The sequence below is a fragment of the Myotis myotis genome, unplaced genomic scaffold (genome assembly GCF_014108235.1).
Source record: "Myotis myotis isolate mMyoMyo1 unplaced genomic scaffold, mMyoMyo1.p scaffold_m19_p_4, whole genome shotgun sequence".
NCBI lineage: Eukaryota > Metazoa > Chordata > Mammalia > Chiroptera > Vespertilionidae > Myotis > Myotis myotis.
In genome coordinates, this window is record NW_023416346.1 from 52,360,527 (window position 1) to 52,381,199 (window position 20,673).

Genomic DNA, 20,673 nt, shown 5'->3' on the forward strand with positions numbered 1-20,673 from the left:
GGAATGCCTTGTCATAACTTAAAATTGAAAGTAGGTGCAATGATCATGCTATTGAGAAATCTTAATAGTAAATGAGGTCTTTGTAATGGTACTAGATTTATTATCACAAGATTGCAACCTAACATAATCAAGCTGAAGTATTAACAGGATCTATGGAAGGAGAAGTTGTTCTGATTCCAATAATTGATTTGTTCCCATCTGACACTGGCCTCCCATTTAAATTAATTCAAATACAGTTTCCCGTGATGCCAGCATTTACAATGACTATTAATAAATCACAAGGACAAACTCTAGACAGAGTAGGAATATTCCTACCTGAACTGGTTTTCGGATATGATCAGTTATATGTTACTTTCTCTAGAGTTCAAAGAGCGTGTGATGTTAAAGTTGTAAATACTTCATCACAAGGTAAATAAGTCAAGCACTCTGAAAGTGTTTTTACTCTTAATGTGGTATACAGGGTGATATTAGAATAAGTTTAATCAATTTATCAGTCATTGTTTTTATCAATGTTGTTTTTATATCATGTCTTTGTTGTTATATCATGTTATTGTTTATTAATCAATTTAAATATTATTTTCATATACATGTTACTAATTTTCTTTCATCTCTGACACTTCTATTATAGAGAAATGGTGAATAGCAATATTAAAATATTTCTTCTATTTAATTTCCTTTCAATGTGCATGAATTTATGTACCAGGCCATTAGTTTTGTGTATAAAAAGAAAAAAAACAACTTGTCCTATATCTCTCTTGATCATACTTGTGAAGATCACATTTGATTTAAAAAGTGCTTTTAAAATAGAAAGTAATTGAAAATACAAGTAACATCATTGCCTTGGAAGTATCCTTTCAATAATCCAACAGAGACTATGCATTTATTTGACCAACTGATTATTTCTTTAACATCAAAGCTATAACTTCCTCTATTCTTTGCTTAGCCAGATAACTCTAATTTGATAATTCTGTGAGCTCTAGCAGAGACTCTGCAATCAGGATCACCTTAGGGATACTGGGTCCTATCAGAGCTTTCCTATGTATGAGGCACTTCCAAGTCAGGGCCAGTTTGTAGCCTCCAAGTCTGAATAAATATTGTGATAGCCCTTGTTTGACCAAATGTATGTATTTTGACAAGTTATATGACACACTGGATAGCAAGTCCCATATTTTTGTATTTCTCTAATATTTCTGAATTTCATAATGCTCAAACATTTCTAATGGTTCCTATTGACTTGATAGGTTAAAGATTTGAAGTATACAAGATTGATTAGGGTATAAGTTAGACTCTGGCAGTGAAAAGAGAATGAATTAAAAGGAAAATAATTTTATGGAAAAAAGAAAATAGAGAATTATATAAATATAAGAGCACTTTCACAACAAATATTTGTTTATTGTAAAATGATAAAAAGAAGATGTTACATAAAGAAAACAAAAGAGGGAAGGAAAAGTAACAGATGAAAGATGAAAAGGAGAAGGAAAAAGGGAAGTACAAGTGGGAGAAGAAAGTTGTTGGGAAAATTCCTACTTTAATTGGATTAAAAAAAAAATGACTTGTGACTATCATCTTCCATGTACTAAGTAGATGTGCTTACTCTGGTAGGCCAGAATTGGCTGGCAGGTGTGGCCATATGCCCTGGAAGAAGAGTAATCAGAGCAGACCCCCAGAGGTCCCTTGCCACCGAACTGTTTTCACAGAATGGCACAGGTAAAGAGACCCCAGTAGGCCTCTTACCACAGAGACTCCAGAAACTAGGTATCCAAAATATCTTCTTAAATGTTTTTATAGATGCAAAGGGGATAGTGATCCCTAAAATAGGCAGCCCCTGGTAAAAAAAAAAAATGGGACCTTGAAATCTAAAGTTAAAATTCCGCAAAAAGAAATCTTGGGAATTGTTAGAGGTCTTGAGAATCATCCAGTCCAGCTACATCCCATCAACCAAAGTGTCCACCCCAGTACAGAGAAGATGCATGTGGACACATTAAATGAAGTGGATTTTATATGTCGATAGGGTGCTTTATATAGCTTTAAACTACTCTTATAATACTTTATACAGACAAGGCACTTATTTTAGGAACTATAAACTAGGATGATTAAGCAATGGCTATTTTTTTCTTTGACCTAAAATCAATAGTATCTTCAGAATTTAACTTTCAACTTGTTGAAGACCAGTGTCAGAGAAGGGGAAACTATCTCTCATTAGTTATAAACACTGCCCACTCAAGTAGCTGCTATACTGTAAAGAACACAGGGAATCTGTTTCCTTAACTACTAAGCTAATAAAAGTAAATGTGGCCCTTTCCAAAATGCCTTGCTTTAGGCCAAGAATTGTATCTTACACTAGGCTAATTAATGCTTTAAGTTTAAAATTGAATATTATTTTTTAAACCCATACTGAATATATTCAGCTGCCCTTGACATGGTCTTCAATTTAGAAGTCCCAGAAGAACAGAGAGATATATTTTGGTCAAGGCTACTCTAGAACACAACAGGATTTTCAAAACAAAAACAAAATACATAGTAAGAAATAAGATGTCAATTATCTTACCCAAGTCTTGACCGTGAGCTCTTTTATTTCCTTGTACATACAGGAGAGAAAAGCCTTCATAAATATGGACAGTTCCCTGTGGGCACTGTGGTGCTTCTGTTGTCTGGCTGTGACGTGTGATGAGGAATCCATGGGCAATAGAGGAAGTTCCAGGAGGACCTGGGGGACCTTGCAATCCATCTGGCCCAGGGGGACCATCCAAACCACGGGTACCTATTTCCATGGAATCATCAGTATACAAGATAAAGTAAGCTCTGTTCCACTATTGTGTCTATTCACAGAACATTATGACCTCATTTGTTTAATTTAGTCAATATTTATAGTTTCTATAAAAGTACTGTCAAATATCACTTGTTTAGAGATAAATTAAATATGGTCCCTGACCTCAAAGAGATTTAAATATGCATATGTCTATATCTATCTATCTATCAATCTATCTATCATCTATCTATGTATATATACTATATTATATGGGAAGAAGTGGTGCTTAGTTGGGAAGTCTTTATGTTTAGTACAGCAAGATAACTAGTCTCTTGCTGTACTAAAGGAGTCTAAACTCCATGACAAAATTTCAGCCTGCTGTTTTGTTCATTACCAAGAACGGAAGGGTGTGGTTGTCATCAGTCTACCAGCTTCAGTGCTAAAAACATTTTCCTTTGAATCTGCCTGGGGAATTATTCTCAGGCATACCTTTTGTTTAGAGAATAAGCAGGACACTCTAAAGAAGGCTTTTAAAAATGTCTATTTTCAACCTACTTCTGGTTCCCTTTCTTCATTTAGCCTCTTGATTTGAGGTTCTTTGAACAATCTCTTTATATAGAGGTCTTTGGCCACTGTGTGCATAGATTTTCATGTGGGGGAAACTTTATAGCAATGTCCACGTGATGAAGATGGCAACTGACTTATTTCTTCCTTAGATATACAGTTAATGAAATGGCAGGGTGTTAGTTCTCGGAAGGCCATAAGTTTCATCACTCTGCCTGATTGCCACAATATATTTTTATCAATACAAATATTTTATGTTTATAATATTTAGAGTTATATTTATATTATCTAGAGTTGCCAACACATATTAAGATTTTTCAGTTTATAATATTTTATTTCTATTTTAGTTATTTTTAGTGTATTTTTATTGCAAATTGAATAAAATTATTTTTGGAAGCAAGCTGAGTACAGATTGGAAATCTAGTAGATACCAATACAATATTATGAGGAGTACCTAATAATGAGTAACCTCAAAAATATGCATATCAATTTTTCATCTCAGTATGAGAAGACACTATGACTCTCAAAGCTCTATGGGGATCACTTAATCTTTGCAATTATACTTACTGAATTCTATAATGGAAATTGTACTCTATTGTGATATTTTTAAATGTGGATTCACAATAGATTCAAGATGGTCACAAGACACATACTGAAAATGATCAGAGCAGCTAATCACCATGTTGAAAAGAGATGGGTTTTCCAGTGCTCTAAACACATAAATAAAAATAAACTTTCTATGCTTCTCTTATAATGGCAAATATCCTTGTATCTGTTCCCCAGCAAAGGATATACCAGCTAACTGCACTCTCTCAAGAGGAGGCTATCACAGCTACAATTGGAGGCCATGTGTCCAGACATCTCCCAGATGTAAAGAATACTAGTAGTATCATCATCAGCATTTTACTTGTCACACCTGGTTGACCTGGCAGACCTGGGTCCCCTTTGCGCCCTCCTGCACCATCAAAGCCAGGGAGTCCATTTCGCCCAGGATCTCCTGGAGGGCCAATTGGACCTACAGGAAAAAAGAAATAAGGTTTCAAAATATAAGTACAATAATTCAATATCCAGACAGATCTAGGAGACTTAAAGTCCTTGGGTGTCATTGAATTTGTAATCTGTTTTTGTTTTTTTAAACTACATTTTTTTATTTGACAGTATATTATAGATATCTCTCATTTTCTCCCTGTTTACTCACCTCTGCCCAGCCACTACCCACCCCCAAGGTCTTCACCACCCTATTACCTATGTCTATGGACTATGCATATAACTATATTAGTTCCTTGGTTTCTCTCATCCTTCCACCCCCACACCGATGTATGTCAGTCTTTTCCATGCCTCCATGTTTCAGGTCTTATTTTGTTGGTCAATTCATTTTGTGCATTAGATTCCACAAATAAGGGAGATCGTGTAATATTTGACTTTCTCAGATTTGTTTATATCACTTAGCATAATATTTTCCAGGTCCATCCATGCTGTCTCAAAGGGTAAGAGATCCCTCTTTTTAATAGCTGCATAGTATTCCATTGTGTAAATGTACTGATGAGCACTTGGGCTGTTTCCAAATCTTAGCTATTATAAATAATGCTGCTGAACACAGGGGTGCATATATTCTTGCTGATTGGTATTTTGGGGATTTTAGGATATCTTCCCAGAAGTGGGATCACTGGGTCAAAAGGCAGTTCTATTTTTAATTTTTTGATGAAACTATACAGTTTTTCATAGTGGCTGCACCAATCTGCATTCCCACCATCAGTGAACTAGTGTTGCCTTTTCTCCACATCCTTACCAGCACTTGTTGTTTATTGATTTATTGATGATAGCCATTCTGAGAGGTGTGAGGTAATACCTCATTGTCGTTTTAATTTGCATCCCTCTGATGCTCAGTGACTGAGGATTTTTTCATATGTCTCTTAGCCTTCTGTATGCACACCTTGCAGAGTGTCTATTTAGGTCCTTTGCCCATTTTTTATTGGATTGTTTGTCTTCTTTTTATTAAGTTATATGAATTCCTTATATTTTGGATATTAACCCTTTGTCAGATGTATAATTGCCAAATATGTTCTCCCATACAGTGGGACCCCTTTTCATTTTGCTGATGGTTTCTTTTGCTGTTCAGAAGCTTTTTATTTTGATGTAGTCCCATCTGTATATTTTCTCCTTAGTTTCCTTTGCCCTAGGTGCTGTATCAGTAAAGACATTGCTATGAGATATATCGGTTATTTTGCTGCCTATCAAGTCTTCTAAGATTTTTATTATTTCCTGTCTTAAATTTAAGTCCTTTAACCGTTTTGAGTTTGTTTTTGTGTATGCTGTAAGTTGGTGGTCTAGTTTCATATTTTTGCATGTCTGTCCAATTTTTCTAATACCATTTGTTGAAGAGACTGTCTTTACTCCATTGTATGTTCTTGTCTCCTTTGTCAAATATTAATGGTGTGGGTCAATGTTTGGGGTCTCTGTTTTGTTTCATTGTTCTACTAGTATATGCCTGTTCCTGTGCCAATACAGGTTATTTTGATTATCTCTGTAGTATATTTTGATGTCTGGTATTGTGATCTCTCCAAATTTTTTCTTCTCAAAATTGCTGCAGCTATTCAGGGTCTTTTATGCTTCCATATAAATGCTTTAGTATTTGTTCTTGTTCTGTGAAGTATGCCTTTGGTATTTTAATAGGGATTACATTGAATTTATAGATTGCTTGGGGTAGTATGGAAATTTTAATGATGCTAATTCTTCCAATCCATGAACATGGTATAGGCTTCCATTTATTTGTATTTTCCTCTATTTCTTTTACAATGACCTATAGTTTTTCAAGTACAAGTCTTTTACCTCCTTGGTTAAGTTGATTTCTAGATATATTTTTATTTTTGCTGAAATGGTAAATGGGATTGTTTTTTTAGTTTCTCTTTCTAAGAGTTCATTATTGGTATATAAAAATGCCATCAATTTGTGGATGTTGCTTTTGTATCCTGCTATCTTGCTGAATTCATTTATTAGGCTTAATAGTTTTAGGATTTTCTATGTACTTTATCATGTCATCTGTGAATAATAAGTTTTATTTCTTCCTTTCTAATTTGGAAGCTTTCTATCTCTTCTTCTTGTTTGATTGCTGTACCTAGGACTTCCAGTGGTATGTTGAATGAGAGTGGTGAAAGCAGACATCCCTGTCTTGTTCCTGTTCTTAGGGAAAATGGTTTTAGTTTTTGCCCATTTAGTATGATGTTGGCTGTGGTTTGTCATATATGGCCTTTATGATGTTGAGGTATAATCCCTCTATTTCCACTTTACTACTGTGAGTTGTTATAAAAAACATGGGTGCTGGGTTTTGTCTAATGCTTTTTTGCATCTATTGATCATGTGATTTTAATCATTTATTTTGTTTATGTGATGTATCACATTTATTGATTTGCAAATATTATATTAGTTTTGCATCCCCAGAATAAATCTCACTAAATCATGGTGTATGATATATTTAATATATTGCTGGATGTGATTTGCTAACATTTTGTTGAGGATTATAGCTTATGTGTTCATCAGGGGTATTAGTCTGTAATTTTCTTTTTTATAGTATCTTTATCTGGTTCTGGAATTAGGATAATATTGGCTTTGTAAAAAGAGCTTGTAAGTGTTCCTTCTCTTGAATCTTTTGGAATAGTTTGAAGAGATATGTGTTAGTTCTTCTTTGAATATTTGGTAAATGCTTTTGTAAATCCATCCAGTCCAGTACTTTTGTTTGCTGGTAGTTTTTTAATTATTGCTTTAATTTCATCAGTTGTTATTGGCCTACTCAGGTTTTCTGATTCTTCCCGACTGAGTTTTGGAAGATTACATGTTTCTAGGAATTTGTCCATTTCACCCAGGTTGTCCAATTTGTGGGTATAAAGTTGTTCATAATATTTGCTTAGAGTCCTTGCATTTCTGTGGTGTCCATTGTTATAGTGCCTCTTGGATTCATTAATATTTCATAGTGCACTTTCTTTTAGACTCTCTGTCATTTATTTCTTCTGTGATCTTTATAATTTCCCTTCTTCTGCTTCCTCTGGGCTTTTCTTGCTATTCTCTTTCTAATTCATTTAGTTATAGGGTTAGAGAGTTTGTTAGTGCCTTTTATTGTTTCTTAAGTAGGCCTTGTAAGGCTATGAACTTCCCTCTCAGGACTGCTTTTACTGTCTCCCGTCGGTTTTTGGTGGTTGTGTGTTGATTTCCAAGAAGTTTTTAATTTCTTTTTTTATTGATTAAGGAATTAGATGTGTCCTTATCCCCCCATTGACCCCAGAACCCCCCAATCATGCCCTCACCACCCTGGTGTCTGTGTCCATTTGTTAGGCTTATATGCATACATACAAGTCCTTTGGTTGATCTCTCCCCCTTACCCCACTCTCCCCTTCCCTCTGAGGTTTGATGGTCTGATCGATGCTTCTCTGTCTCTGGATCTGTTTTTGTTCATCAGTTTATGTTGCTCATTATATTCCACAAATGAGTAAAATCATGTGATATTTATCTTTCTCTTATTGGCTTATTTCACTTACCATAATGTTCTCCAATTCCATCCATGCTGTTGCAAATGATAAGAATTCCTTTTTTTTTTTTTTTTTTTACCGCAGCATAGTATTCCATTGTGTAGATGTACCACTGATTTCTAATCCACTCATCTGCTGATGGGAACTTAGGCTGTTTCCCAATCTTAGCTATGGTGAACTGTGCTGCTATGAACATAGGGGTGCATATATCCTTTCTGATTGGCATTTCTAGTTTCTTGGGTATATTTCTAGAAGTGAGATCACTTGGTAAAATGGAAGTTCCATTTTTAGTTTTTTGAGGAAATTCCATACTATTCTCCACAGTGGCTGCACCACTCTGCATTCCCACAAGTAGTGTACGAGGGTTCTCTTTTTTCCACATTCTCACCAGAACTTTTCATTTGTTGATTTGTTGATGATAGCCATTCTGACAGGTGTGAGATGGTTCCGCATTGTCATTTTTATTTGTATCTCTTGGATGATTAGTGACTTTGAGCATGTTTTTATATGTCTCTTGGCCTTCCATATGTCCTCTTTCTAAAAGTATCTATTTAAATTAGTTGCCTTTTTTATTGGATTGTTTATCTTCCTTCTGTTAAGTTGTATGAGTTCCCTGTAAATGTTGGAGATTAAACCCTTATCGGTGATAACATTGGCAAACATGTTCTCCCATGCGCTGGGCTTTCTTGTTGTTTTTTGATGGGTTCTCTTGCTGTACAGAAGCTTTTTATTTTGATGTAGTCCCATTTGTTTATTTTATCTTTAGTTTCCATTGCCCTAGGAGCTGTGCTGGTGAACATATTGCTTTGGCATATGTCTGAGATTTTGCTGCCTGTGGATGCCTCTAATATTTTTATGGTTTCCTATATTATGTTTAAGTCCTTTATCCATTTTAAGTTTATTTTTATGAATGGTGTAAGTTGGTGGTCTATTTTCATTTTTTTTTTTGCATGTATCTGTCCAATTTTCCCAACACCATATATTGAATAGACCATCTTGTCTCCATTGTATGTTTTGCCTCCTTTGTCAAATATTAATTGAGCATAGTGGTTTGGGTCGATTTCTGGGCTCTCTATTTTATTCCACTGATCTATATGTCTGTTCTTGTGACAGTACCAGGCAGTTTTGACAACAGTAGCTTTGTAACACAGCTTGATATCTGGTATTTAGATCCCTACTACTTTATTCTTCTTTCTCAGGATTGCTGCAGCTATTTATAACTACAGTTTTTAAGTGAAATGGTTTTTAAGTGACCAGGTAATGCTGGTCTTTTTTTTTATTCCAGATGAATTTTGGAGAGTTCATTCTAGGTCTGTGAAATATGCCATTGGTATTTTAATGGGGAGTGCATTGAATCTATAGATTGCTTTGGGTAGTATGGGCATTTTAATGATGTTGATTCTACCAATCCATGAACATGGTCTATTCTTCCATCCGTTTATGTCTTCCTTTATCTCTTTTTTTCATTGTCCTGTAGTTTTCTGAGTATGGTTCTTTTACCTCCTTAGTTAAGTTTATTCCTAGTTATCTTAATTTTTTTTTGGTGTGAAGATAAATGGAATTTTTTTTTTAATCTCTTTCTGTAAATTCACTATTGGTGTATAAAAATGCCATAGATTTCTTGCCATTAATTTTGTATCCTGCTACATTGCCAAATTCATTTATTAAGCCTAATAATTTTCTGATGGAGTTTTTAGGGTTTTCTATGTATAGTATCATGTCATCTGTGAATAATGACAGTTTTACATTTTCTTTTCCAATTTGGATACCTTTAACTTCTTCTTTTCTAATTGCTATGCCTAGCACTTCCAGTACTATGTAGAACAGGAGTGGTGAAAGTACGCATTCTTGTCTTATTCCTGTTTTTAAGTGAAATGGTTTTAGTTTTTACCCATTGAGTATGATGTTGGCTGTAGGTTTGTATTACTGCTTTATTATGTTGAGATATGATCCCTCTTTTCCCATTTTGCTGGGGGTTTTTATCAAGAAATAGTGTTGGATTTTGTGAAGTGCTTTTTCTGCATTAATTGATATGACTATGTGATTTTTATCTCTCAATTTGTTTATTTGATGTATCACATTTATTGATTTGCGGATATTGTACCATCCTTGCATCCCTGGGATAAGTCCTACTTGCTCATGGTGTATGATCTTTTTGATGTAATGCTGGATCTGATTTGCTGGAATTTTGTTGAGGATTTTGGCATCTATGTTCATGAGGGATATTGGCCTGTAATTCTCTTTCATTGTGTTGTCTTTATCTGGCTTTAGTATTAGGGTAATGCTGGCTTCAAAAAATGAGCTCGGAAGTGTTCCTTCCTCTTGCATTTTTTGGAATAGTCTGAGGAGGATAAGTTTTAGTTCTTCCTTGAATGTTTAGTAAAACTCCCAGGCTTTTGTTTGTTGGAAGCTTTTTGATGACTGCTTCAATTTCCTCCATAAAAAAAAAAATATATGAAACACTTCACAAAGTTGCATGTCATCCTTGCGCAGGGGCCATGCTAATCATCTCTCTACCATTTCAATTTTAGTATATGTGCTGCCAAAGTGAGGACAGTTCCTAATTTCTTGCTTGATCTCATTGGTAACCCATTCATTGTTTAATAACATGCTATTTAGCCTTCATATATTTGAGTGATTTTGAGTTTTTTATTGTAGTTATAATTTCATGAATTTCTAACTGTGATCTGAGAAGAAGGTTGGTAAGATTTCAATCTTCTCAAATTTGTATAGACTTATTTTGTGTCCTAACATCTGGTCTATCTTTGAGAATGTTCCATGTGCACTTGAGAATTATGTGTATTCTGTTGATTTGAGGTGAAATATTTTGGAAATATCAGCTAGAATCCATCTGATTTAGTGTATCATTTAAGGCCTCTGTTTCCTTGTTGAATTTTGGTCTGGAAGATCTATCCAGTGATGTCAGTGGGATGTTAATATCCCCTACCATGACTGTATCCCTGGGATAAGTCCTACTGTTGATCTCTCCCTTAAAGTCTATCAAGAATTTTTTAAAAAATGTATATTTTGATGTTCCTATATTGGGTGCATATATGTTTACAGGGGTTATATTTTCTTATTGAATCATTTCCTTTAGTGTTATGTAGTTGCCTTCTTTGTCTCTTGTTATGGCCTTTATTTTGAAGTCTATTTTGTCAGATATAAGTATTGCAACTCCAGCTTTTTTTCTTTATTATTTGAATGGAATATTTTGCCAACCCTTTTCTCTCAATCTCTGTGCATCTTTTGCTCTGAGGTGTATCTTTTGTAGACACCTTATATATGGGTCACATTTTCTTATCCATTCTGCCATCTTAAGTCTTTTGGCTGGAGCATTTAATCTACTTACACTTAAGGTTATTATTGATAGGTATTTATTATTGCCATTTTTATGTTCATTATACCTATGATTTCTCTCTCTCTCTTCTTCTTCCTCTTCTTAAATAAAATTCCTTTAACACACTGTGGATCAGGAGTTTTATTGCTAGCTTTACCCAGTAGCCAGATAAGTTTCTATTGAACGAGTACAAAAAATGTTTTACATAAATGTTAAAGGCACTCTTTAGAATTAAATACCCATTTCATTTTGAAGTTATTTATTACATGTTATTACAAGCTAATATCTTTTTAAAGTATGATACTTTGTAAAACACTGTGTAATATGAAGTGAGAATTCTCGTGACCCATCCGCAATGTGTTTAAGATTTCTTGCATTGCTTTTTTGGCGGTAATGTACTACTTTAACCTTTTTTTGTCTGGAAAGGTTTTTATTTTGCCTTCAATTTTCAATGATAGTCTTAATGGATACAATAGTCTTGGATTTAGGGCCTTGTTTTTCATTACTTTCAATACTTTATGCCCCTGCTTTCTGACCTGAAGTGTTTCTATTGAGAAGTCAGCTGACATTCTAGTGGGAACGCCTTTGCAGGTAATTTTATGTCTCTTGCTGCCTTTAAGATACTTTCTTTTTCTCTAATGTTTGCCATTTTGATTATGATGTGTCTAGACAGGTGTGGTTCTTTTTGGGTTCATTTTGATTGGACTTTCTGTGCCTCCTGTACTGGTATGACTTTTTCCTTCACTAAGTTGGGGAAGTTTTATATCATTATTTCTTTAAAAATGTTCTCTGTTCCTTGCTCACATTCTTCCCCTTCTGTTATTCCTATGAGGCAGATGTTATGTTTCAAGTTGTCCCAGAGCTCCCTTAAGCCATCTTTCTGCTTTTTAATTATTTTTCTATTTTATTGCTCTAATTGGGTATTGCTTTATACCTTGTCTTCAAATTGCTGATTGGATCATCTGCTTTATCCAATCTAATTTTAATTCCTTCTCATTCTTGATGTCAGATATGTTATTCTTCATTTTTGTATGGTTCTAGGTTTCTATTTCCCTTTTCATGCTGCTGTAGTTCCCACTAAGTACATTGTAATTTGCACTAAATTTCTTAAGCATATTTATAACCATTACTTTGAATTCTATGTCTTATAAGTTGCTTGCCTAAATTTCATTTAGTTCTTTGTCTGGAGAGTTCCCCCTTTCTTTCATTTGGGGGTTTTTCTTTGTCTCCCTATTTTAGCTCCCTTTTTGTTTTTGTTTCCATGTATTAGATAGAATTGTTATGACTCCTAGCCTTTGTGAGATGGCCTTATGTTGAAAATATGTTGAGGGGTCCAGTGGTGCAGTTTCTTTGATATCCTGAGCTGGATGCTCTAGGAATGTCCCTTGGATGCATTATTTGGGCTCTCCTGTTATAATAGGGGCTTGATTGCTAATGTCTCTTTCATAGGAGGGATCTCCCCTTTGACTCACTGACAGTGAGGCTTAACCCATAACCTTATCATGCCAGGATTATGCAGGTGCTGACAGAACAGAACAAGACACAACAGGAACAAAACAAAAACACCATAAAAATCAAGCTATGTAAAGCAATAAAAACAGGAAAGCATAAAAAAGAAAAAGAAAGCAAAGAATGAAAAGAATACTAAAAGACATGACATCAAAGATTTAGAGGGGTTTTAAAGAAGAAGTGAGAAAGAAAAATAGGAAAAAATGTCAATATGGAAGCAAGAAGGAAGCTAAAATAACTAGTATAGGAAGAAAAAAGAATCTATAAGGAAGGCCACCTTACAATACTAAAGGGAGTAATTCAATATGAGGATATAACTCTGGTAAACATATAGGCACCCAATACAGGAGCACCCAAATACATAAAAACAAAAAACTTCTGGAAGATTATCAAGGGAGAGATCGAAAGCAACACAGTCATAGTAGGAGATTTTAATACCCCATTGACACCACTGGATAAATCTTCTAAACAAAAATCAGCCAAGAAACATCAATACTAAATGACTCACTACATCAGATGGACTTAATTGACATCTTCAGAATATTTCACCCCAAAGCTACAGAATATACATTCTTCTCAAGTGCACATGGGTCATTTTCAAAGATAGACCACATAATAAGACAGAGGAAAAGTCTCTCCAAATTCAAACAATTAGAAATCATATCAAGCATCTTCTCAGACCACAATGTCATAAAATTAGAAATCAACTACAATAAATACAATGAAAAAAAAAACACCTGGAGGCTAAATAGCATGCTATTAAACAGTCAGTGGGTTACCAAAGAGATCAAAGAAGAAATAGAAACTATCCTGGAAACCAATGACAATGAAAAGAAAACAATCCAAAACCTATGGGACACAGTGAAAACAGTCTGTAGAGGGAAGTTCATAGCTCTACAGGCCTACCTAAAAAAAAAAGAAAAGAAAAGAAAAGAAAAAATAGTGCTAAATTATCTAACCCTCCATCTCAAAGAATTAGAAAGAGAGCAACAAGAAAATCCCAGAGTAAGCAGAAGGAAGAAAATAATAAAGATCAGAGAGGAAATAAGTGACACAGAGACCAAAAAACAAAACAAAAACAACAACAACAACAACAAAACAACAATACAAAATATCAATAAAACCAAGAGCTGGTTCTTTGAATGGATAAACAAGATTAATGAACCTCTAGATTAAAATATCAAACTGCGAGTGTTAAGGTACATTCACATTAACTGTTTAGTTTCAAAATGTTGGTGTGAAAGTGACACCAGGGTTGGCAAAAACTAAAACCATTTCCCCTAAGAACAGGAACAAGACAGGGATGTCCACTTTCACTAATCCTGTCTGACATAGTATTGGAAGTGTAAGCCAAAGTGATCAGACAAGAAGAAGAAATAACAGGCATCCAAATTGGAAAAGAAGAAATATAACTGTCCTTATTCACAGATGACATGATACTGTACATAGAAAACTCCAAAGACTCCATTGAAAAACTGCTAGACTTAATAAATGAATTTGGCAATGTAGCAGGATACAAACTTAACACCCAAAAATCTATGGCTTTTTTATACACCAATAATGAACTCACAGAAAGAAAACTAAAAAAATCCAATTTACCATTGCAACAAAAAAATTAAGATACCAAGGAATAAACTTAACTAAGGAGGGAAAAGAGATGTTATCTGAAAACTACAAGACATTGAAATAAGAGATAGAGGAAGACATAAACACATGGAAGAATATACTGTGTTCATGGATTCATAGAATCAACATCATTAAAATGTCCATACTACCCAAAGCAATGTATAGATACAAAGCACTCCCCACTAAAATGCCAATGGCATATTTCACAGACCTATAACAAACTCTCCAAAAATTCATCTGGAATAAAAAAAGACCCCAAATACCCACTGCAATCCAGAGAAAGAAGACCAAAGTTAAAGGAATCACAATACAAGATATCAAGCTATATTACAAAGCCACTGTTCTCAAAATTGCCTGGTTCTGGCACAAGAACATACATATAAACCAATTGATCAGAACAGAGACCCAGAAATACACCCAAGCCATTATGCTCAATTAATATTTTGCAAAGGAGGCAAGCACATAAAATGGAGTCATGACAGTCTCTTCAATAAATGGTGCTGGGAAATTTGGTCAGATACATGCAAAAAAATGAAACTGGATCACCAACTTACACCATATACACAAACAAACTCAAAATGGTTAAAGGACTTAAATGTAAGATAGGAAACCATAAAAACTTAGAAGACTCCATAGGAAGCAAAATATCCAATATATCTCATAGCAATATCTTTACTGATACAGCTCCTAGGGCAAAAGAAACTAAGGATAAAATAAACAAATGGGACTACATCAAAATAAAAAGCTTCTGCACAACAAAAGAAACCATCAACAAAACAAGAAAGCCCACTGCATGGGAGAACATATTTGCCAGTGTTATCATCAATAAGGATTTAATCTCCAATATTTACAGGGAACTCATGCAACTTGACAAATAGAAGATAAAGAATCCAATAAAAATATGGACCTAAATAGACACTTTTTGAAAGAGGACATACAGAGGCAGAGAGACATATGAAAACATGCTCAAAGTCACTAATCAAAATGACAATGCGGTACCATCTCACACCTGTCAGAAAGGCTATCATCAACAAATCAACAAATAACGAAGTGCTGGTGAGGATGTGAAGAAAAAGGAACCCTCGTGCACTACTTGTGGGAATGCAGACTGGTTCAGCCACTGTGAAGAACAGTATAGTTTCCTCAAAAAGTTAAAAATGGAACTCCCATTTGTCCCAGTAACCCCACTTCTAGGACTATATCCCAAAAAAACAGAAACAACAATCAGAAAGGATATATGCACCCCTATGTTCATAGCAGCACAATTTATAATAGCTAAGATTTGGAAACAGCCTAAATGCCCATCAGCAGATGAGTATATTAAAAAACTGTGGTACATCTTCACAATGGAATATTATGCTGCTATAAAAAGAAGGAACTTTTACCATTTGCAACAGCATGGATGGAACTGGAGAGCATTATGCTAAGCAAAATAAGCCTGTCAGAAAAAGATAAATATCACATGGTCTCTCTCATATGTGGGATATAATGATCAACATAAACTGATGAATAAAAATAGATCCAGAGACAAGGGGCATGGGATGGGGGTTAGAGATCCACCAAAGGACATGTATGCATGCATATTAGCATAACCAATGGACACAGACACTGGGGCAGTGGGGGGCTTCCTCTTGGAGTTGAGAGCGGCTTGCGGGGGTGGTGTCAATTGGGAAAAAAGGAGACATATGTAATATTTTAAACAAAAACAAAAAAAAAAGAAAAAAAGAAAAGGAAACAAGAAATAAATGAAATAATGTTAATGAATTTAAAACATAGTAATAATGGGTATTTCTCTCTCTCTCTATATATATATATATAAAACCCTAATATGTAAATAGACTGAACAGGGGAACAACCAAACAACTGGTCGCTATGATGTGCACTGACCACGAGGGGGCACGCGCGGAACATGGTGGGCATTGGCAGCAGGTGGCAGAGCATGGAACATGGTGGGCAGCAGTTGCAGTGGGATGGTGGAGCAGGTGATTGGGGTCACCAGACCAAGGTGGGGCACTGGTTGCTGTCATCAGGGCGAGCCTCTGGTGGTTACTGAACATTTTTTGTTCCCGTGCATCGTGGTCTGGCCTGGTGCTCACATCTGCTGCTCTTGCCCACCCCGCTTGCACCTGCTGCAGGTGCCAGAGCTGCCACTTGCCCACTGCAGCCTCACGGCCCACAGTTCCTTTCAAGGTGCATGAATTCGTGCACTGGGCCCCTAGTCCTATATAATAAAACTGTAATATACAAATCGATCAAACGGTGGAACCACCAGTTGCTATGATGTGCACTGACCACCAGGGGGCAGATGCTCAATGCAGGAGCTGCCCCCTGGTGTTCAGTGCACTCCTACAGGGGGAGCACCACTCAGCCAGAAGCCAGGTCTAATGGCTGGAGAGCACAGCGATAGTGGTGGGAGCCTCTCCAGATTCTGAGGCAGTGCTAAGGACCCCCAAAGGGGTCCGGGACTAGGAGAGGGTACAGGCCAGGCTGTGGTCCCTCCTCCAGTGCACAAATGTTGTGCACTGGGCCTCTAGTTAAGATATAAATAGGAAAGGTAAAATGAGAAAAAATAAAAATAAAATAAAATGATAAAAAATAATAACAATAAAAAGAGACACAAAAAGAATAGAATCAAAGAAAAGAAATTAGAGATATGCAAGAAAAAAGAGAAGACAGAAAAAGGGGGTAATACAAAGAAACAACAAGAAACAAAAATAGCCACCCAAAGACTGCCTTCCTCAACAGTCACTTCTGTTCCCTCCCCATTCTACTCCCGAGGGAGGCAGCAGGAACTGAGGGTGTTGCCTGGGTACACATTCCATTTTCCATGTCCAACCTCACACAGATTAAAAGGCATCTCAGGCCTTTTCCCATGGACCCGACCACCTTTACTAAGGAATTGAGTACCTGACCCAGTCCTATGACCTGATTTGGCAGGACATCTAAGTCATCCTGCCCTCCTCTCTCACCGCAAAGGAGAAGGAGTGCATTTGGCTAGCAGCTTAGGACCATGCCAATGGCCTCCATAGATAGGATATGGCAGCAAACCCTGTTGGCACTGATGCAGTCCCTAGAACTGACCTGAGATGGGACTATCAGGTTACTTCCCCAGGACACTGGATCTGTAGCCATATAATCACCTTTCTCATTACCGGACTCAGAAAGGCTGCCCATAAGGTGATCAACTATGACAAACAATGAAATCATTCTGGGCACTGATGAAAACCAGTTATCTTCCTCTCCCACATAATGGAGGCCTTACAGAAATTTACCACCTTATACCCCACCTCCAGAGGGAACCCTTCTTCTGAACACCCATTTTAAATCCCAACTAGAGTCCCAGTGCACGAAAATTTGTGCATTCGGGTGGGGGGGGGGGGTCCTCTCAGCCCAGCCTGCACACTCTCATAATCCAGGACCCCTTGGGTAGGGTCCAGTCCCATCACAGCATGGCTGTGGTTCCCCAGGCCTGTGGGTTGGGGGTAGGGTCCAAGAGGCCAGTCAGATGGTAGCATGGTTCTGGTTCCCCAGAGCCTGCGGGTGGGGGGAGGGACACAGAGGCCAGTCCAATGGCAGCATGGCTCCATTTCCACAGCTCCCTCCCGCTGCCGCATTTCGTACAGCTGGGGCCCACAGCTCCCTCCCACAGCTACACCATGGGTGGCTGGGACCCAGGACTGACACCTGCCATGCCGCCGGGACCCAGGACTGACTTCTACCACACCAGCCGGGACCCTAGCTTGGTGTTAGGTCATCCGTCTGGACATTTAGGTTGTGACAGACCCTGGCTCTTTATATATTAGGATCAACCCCTGACATATGCCACAAACTTTGAAAAATAGACACAGGTCCACAAATCCCTCAAAAAGACCTCATTAATCTGGCCTTTAAGGTCTTTAATAAAAGAGATGAGGAGACCCAAATACAAAAAACAAAGGAAAGATCAGGCCAAGGCTGAGGCCCAGAAGGAGGCCTTCCAGCTCCTAGCCACTGCTCTCATAAACCCTAAACAAGGTGCTGGTCCTCCAACCAAGGGTAAGTCAGGAGCTAAGCCTCCTCTGGACCCATGCTTCAAATGCAATAAGGAAGGACACTGGACCAAGTCCTGCTCAAAGCCGAGACCCCCTCCTGGGCCCTGCCCACAGTGCAGAATGGAAGGCCACTGGAAATCAGACTGTAGTCTGACCCCTCCAGGTTGGACCTCAGCCAGTCCAGTAAGGCTGCCCTCTGGATCTGGTTTGGAGCTCCCAGAACTCCTGGGACTGGCCACCAAAGACTTAAGCTGTCCAGAATGATCATGTAATATAGGGAAATAACAAAGCAGACCAGGAGGCTAAGGCAATGGCTCAGAGGAAGCCACCATCTCCCCAACTCTTAGCTATACCTTGTATAACACCCAAATATACTCCAGAGGAACTTCAGTCCCTATTAGCACTTGAGGCCCCTCAGGAAGATCCATGGTTAAAATTTCGGGGAAAATATATCTTCCCCAGGGACAGGTCCGCGATATCTTACAGGCTATTCACAATTCCCTACATATAGGATACATTTGCAACTCCTAAAACCCCTCATCACATGTCCTAACCTAGCCTCCCTACTGCAAGATATCACCAAAACCTGTTCTACTTGTTACTCAGTACCTCCCCAAGGACAAGTTAGATTAGACCTCCTTTTTTCCCCACTCATCAGTCCAGGGGCCAAATCCCTGGACAAGACAGGCAAATTGACTTCACTCACATGCCCCCTATGTGCTGACCCTACCAACCCTGACTTCTCTGAAAACCCAACTCCTCTCCCAATATAAATCCTCCAGGTCTTAGCTACTACCTGCCTTCCCTTTGCATCAGGATTCTCACCTTTTTATGGGACTCCCTTCTCCAAAGGGACTTTGCTTACCCATGGGGTGAGATTTCCTTCTTTCTAGATCCTGAACATACCCTTTCCCCCCTTGGGATAATCCTGACCCTGAAAGTGGGGATTAGCTCTCCTTCTCATCATCCTATTCCAACCCTCCTCTCCTACACCCATAAGGAACTTTCTCACCTCCACTCATCTCCAACAAACACTTAATTTTACCCATTCCCGCCTAAACCAGACCAATCCAACCTTTGCCAGGGACTGCTGACTCTGCCTTTCCCTCTCCTCTTCAGCATATACCACCATCCCTATCTAAATCAAGATCTGGAATCAGGCAAAAATCACTCTGGCTTATATAAGGAAAAGGGAACTATATTTCTCAAAAAGGCATACCTACAGTCCAGGCAAATCAAGTCTCCCTTTTTTTCCATACTTATGCTCTATCTCTTACTAAGGTAGCTCCTTCCTCCCTCCTGGTCACAGGTCCTATCACTCTACATATCCCACTAGTTACCCAAGCCCCTTTATGCTTTACAAGGTCACAGGGCAATACAACAATAGGCCATCTCCCCTCATCAGCTTGCAACACCACAGTCAATCTGAACAAGCATGTCAAACTCGTGGCCCACGGACCGCATGTGGCCCACAATGAATATTTTTGGGGCCCAACCAATATAACGGTATGTAAGAAGCATTTTAATAAAAAATTTGTAACTTAATTTTTACAATATCCTGTTATACATAATTATTAATAACGAACTACAACGTTCGCTAATGACTAATTACTATAATCGTGTTGCATTTATTTCCCTTACACGCAGGTGCATCATTTCTCTCCACTAATACTAGCAGTGAATATTTTAGCAGCTGATTGCCACATCATTAGTCTTGGACTGACTTGTTTGGTGTGTGCAACAGGAAATATTTCGCTTTTGGAGAACAAGAAAAATAGGTTTATTTGTGTTACGCTTATTAATATGTGCAGTTATTCAGTGTCTGTTAAGTTAATGTTCAAGAAAAAATATTAATTTTTTTATTAAATTGTTCTATTATTTTATGTTAACAATTATTTATTTCAGCCCTTTGTAGTTAGCATGTCTCTATGGAAATAAACCTACATTTCTATGAAAATTGAAGTTTTTGTTTTTTTGAGGCCCACATAAACTTAAACCTTGTTTATTTGGCCTGTGTTAGCCTTTGAGTTTGACATGCTTGACCTAGAACTACCAAACAGCCATAGGTCCTAATATGTTGACAATAGGTCTCTCTGGAAGCCAATGGTTATTTCCTACAGCTGGTCTGTTTAACTTCTTATCCAACCATCCAGGTCCAGGCTTCAACTGTTCCTTTCTTTCCCTTTTACTTTCCCCTTGGATAACAGCCCATTCTAGCATTTCCTCCCACTTTCACTGCAATAGAATCTCAACCACTCATCTGTCACCCCTTATTGGTAGAGCCATGGCAACTACGCTCTCAGCTTTGAGCGTGGAACAGAGAAAAGGAACCTCATA

At 37.3% G+C, this 20,673-nt stretch overlaps 1 protein-coding gene and 1 non-coding gene across 6 annotated transcripts in view; both read right to left on the minus strand.

The window, feature by feature from the left end:
- Positions 1 to 20,673, minus strand: part of COL4A5 (collagen type IV alpha 5 chain) — a 328,420-nt gene that overhangs the window by 10,413 nt on the left and 297,334 nt on the right. For all 5 annotated transcript variants that reach the window (XM_036305697.1, XM_036305696.1, XM_036305695.1 and 2 more), the window contains 2 exons: positions 4,230 to 4,328; positions 2,549 to 2,761 (listed from right to left, as the gene is read on the minus strand). In XM_036305697.1, the coding sequence (XP_036161590.1) occupies positions 2,549 to 2,761; positions 4,230 to 4,328 (312 nt within the window). The remainder of the gene's footprint in view (positions 1 to 2,548; positions 2,762 to 4,229; positions 4,329 to 20,673) is intronic.
- LOC118654805 lies at positions 10,282 to 10,388 on the minus strand. Its single transcript, XR_004967072.1, has one exon. It is a non-coding gene; the product is annotated as a U6 spliceosomal RNA (small nuclear RNA).